This window comes from Onychostoma macrolepis, chromosome 22, assembly GCF_012432095.1.
Source record: "Onychostoma macrolepis isolate SWU-2019 chromosome 22, ASM1243209v1, whole genome shotgun sequence".
Taxonomy (NCBI): Eukaryota; Metazoa; Chordata; class Actinopteri; order Cypriniformes; family Cyprinidae; genus Onychostoma; species Onychostoma macrolepis.
In genome coordinates this window covers 3270256-3273422 of record NC_081176.1, presented here as the reverse complement: position 1 = coordinate 3273422, position 3167 = coordinate 3270256, and the positions used below count along the sequence as shown (strand labels likewise).

At 35.6% G+C, this 3167-nt stretch overlaps 1 protein-coding gene across 1 annotated transcript; it reads left to right on the top strand.

Moving 5' to 3' along the window:
• Positions 1-339: 339 nt before the first annotated feature.
• On the top strand, positions 340-1538 carry LOC131530134 (natural killer cell receptor 2B4-like). Its single transcript, XM_058760256.1, has 4 exons — positions 340-352; positions 447-737; positions 855-980; positions 1086-1538. Exons 1-4 carry the CDS (start codon positions 340-342, stop codon positions 1190-1192), a joined length of 537 nt encoding a protein of 178 aa, XP_058616239.1. The 3' UTR covers positions 1193-1538.
• Positions 1539-3167: the final 1629 nt, after the last annotated feature.

Genomic DNA, 3167 nt, shown 5'->3' with positions numbered 1-3167 from the left:
AAATTGACTTGTACGGTGAAGCACTTACAGTTGACGTGAACAGGACCAATTTTTAGAGGACATTGTATATTTACACTAATTTAAAACGTTTGCGTTGTTTGAGCTGCCAAGCAGTTTAAATCATTACACAGTCACTTCATGGTTGTAGGGTTTACAACATTACATTGTGATAGTGATGAACGTTTAAAACTGGATATGAAAGTTGTTGTTTTTTTTTTTTTCCTTCCACACTAGAATCATGTCAACATGCATATTGTTTATATCCATAGCTATACTAATCTGAAACTGTGAATATTTTAAAGTTTACAGATTAGCCATTATTTTCATCTAAATATTGCAATGTTTAATCATTGTATAGTTTAAAATGACAAAAAACACTAAAACACTACACCAAGATTGTTGCTTACATTTGTCCATGTTTCTGTTTATTCTATTATATTTTTCAGGTCATCTACCAACTCCTTACATTACCAGAGATTGTTCACAAAATTCATCTTCATCACAGCAGAATTGTTCATTGTTGTGTTCAGTGGTGAATGTGGGTCATGTGACTCTCTCCTGGTACAAAGGAAACAGTTTATTGTCCAGCATCAGTGTGTCTGATCTCAGCATCAGTCTCTCTCTACCTCTGGAGGTGGAATATCAGGATAACAACACCTACAGCTGTGTGCTCAACAATCCCATCAGCAACCAGACCACACATCTGGACATCAGAAAACTCTGTCAAATTCACTCAGGTACGTCACCAGCTATATTGCCAGTGATATATCAGTTATACAGTGCTGATGTTTCATAGTGTTTGTTGTAGAGCAGACAGACAGATTCACACCAATGGCTCATTTTGTCAATTGCAGAACAGTCAATTAAAGAGCAAGGCCTACCGTTATTTTACATATTGATCTTTGCTGCCGCTGCCGGATCTCTGTTGATTGTAGCTGCAATTGTGACGTGCTGCTTCTGCAAGAAATGTAGAAAAACAGGTCAGCAGGACAAGCAATTAATCTGTAGAAATTTATTTTAAGATACAAATGTTGAAATAATACTGAAAATGTTTCATTTTAAAACACTTGTAATTATTAATGCAGTCCAAACCCATGAGGAAGACTCTGATTCAGCATTGTGTAAACCCAAAACACACAAAAAGGTAAGATCATTCATGACTGTGTTGCAAGAAGTTTTTGCAGTCAGTTAATCTGATTGAAGTTTTGTGTTTAATGTGCATCAGACGGTCAGTGAACAGACGTGGGTGGTTTAGCGGACCAACTGCCAGCACCTATGATCAAAGGATAGTTTAATCATGCTTTTTTCCCCATTTACACTATGCATTTCAGTGCAAATAGAGTAAGTTTTTCAACGATAGTGAATGATGAATGTCAAATCCTAACATTGTCCATGGCATGTAAAATGTTATCTAAATTAAAAACTGTAGACTTTAGTGTTTGCTGTGGTCGATGAGACATTAACCTGAAGTGGTGCTATTAGGAGTTATGACGGACGCTCAATCATTCACATCTAATGATGCTTTTTTATTTTTTTTTTACCCCAAAACAGTTTATTTATTCATTTATTTAATAAAACAGCACAATTAGATGCGGATGATCGAGCGGCCTTCATTGTTCCTGAAAGCACCATTGCATGCTCATGTCTCATTGACAACAGCAAACACCACTGCTTTTCATTTAGGAAAGATTATACTTGGATTGTAAAAATAAAGAATTAAAATTAAATAAAAAATAATAAAAAGGGACAATGTTCAGAGTCAACTTGTAAATCTGCTTAGAACTTGGTCACTGGAAGAAGAGCGTGACTTCACATTTGACCCAGCACTTTTTAAGTAACTCATGGATTTGTTTTAAGCAACAATATTACTGGCGTAATTTTGTCTTAAAAAGTGGTGGGGTTGTGTTTCCCCATATATAATATTCAAGTGCTTTAAGACAACAGAGCAGCAGTGAATGTGCGTAATTGGTCATGGCAACCAGAAATACATTGCCATTGTTGCATCTGTTGATGAGTCCAGCAGCGTATGATACTAAATCAAGTGTGCATGACAATTATTCAAGTAAAAATATGTTCTTCGCACTCATACTGTAATTTCTGCAATGCAGAATAAAACTTTCATAGCCAAGCAATTCTCACTGTCATTAAAACATTATATTTACATTTGTGTATTTTTTTAACTTCTGGATGTCATTTGTTATAATTATAATTAATTATAATCATATTTACTGAAAACGTGTAAGTGTGTAAATGAAAGGCATTCTAGGGGTGTTCTGAGATGTTTTAAAAACCTGACTATAAAAAAAAACACCCATGAGAACGGTGTAAACGTAGCCCAGTTCCGCAGGAAGACCCTGCAACACCATGCAGCGACAAGAGCACGCTCTGCGAAGCAGCCTTCCAAACATAAAACAAAGGCTCCGTCTACTATTGGTTCTGTGTTACCACAGTGGAGAGTTGTATTCCATACGCACACGGAATAATTTAAGGGATTACACTTTTAAAACTATTGTCAGTCTTGCTTTGTCAGTCTCATGCTTGTACACCTGGTTGTGCAGTGTATCATTTGACTGCACTAGATCACTCCTGGGTTGTTGCATCTTTGTAGTTCACATCCAACACATTTCTACATTTGAGGTGCTACTGTCTGTCAGGGAGGTGTTTTTTTATTTAATTTAATTTTTTTTTGTAATGTAATGAGATAATTATATGCACACTGTTATGAATTGTACATGTAAAACTTTTTAACGTTACACCAAACCCAAACCTTCTGTGGTCTGTGGCCTACTAATTTAAATAATCTGCTATTTAAAATCATATACAGACAGTTCTAAGTATAAATAACTTGGTTTGTTATTCTAAAATAAATCATACAACATCAGTTTTATATCATTCGATTTTTAATGGAAAAAAGGAGTTGTTGACTCATGTTTACATGTGCTGAAGTCTGGCCTCGAGTTCATGATGGTTCATGATCGTCTGAGGTCAAATGCGGCTTCAGGCTAAAGCTGGTTGCTTTATAGACATGCTGCAACAAATATGTTGCTTTTGTGTGAAATGCAACCATTCTCAAACCTTCAGAACTGAAATAATTAGTTTGATGATTTAACGGTTTAAAAACTCATGTGATGAACTGGATGACTGATGTAATTTCCTCTAACTGCACG

Excerpts from the sequence above, each read along its gene's own strand:
- LOC131530134 (XM_058760256.1), top strand. Across the intron at positions 738-854 it reads ACTCTGTCAAATTCACTCAG|AACAGTCAATTAAAGAGCAA; the intron begins GTACGTCACCAG and ends TGTCAATTGCAG. Across the intron at positions 981-1,085 it reads CAAGAAATGTAGAAAAACAG|TCCAAACCCATGAGGAAGAC; the intron begins GTCAGCAGGACA and ends TTATTAATGCAG.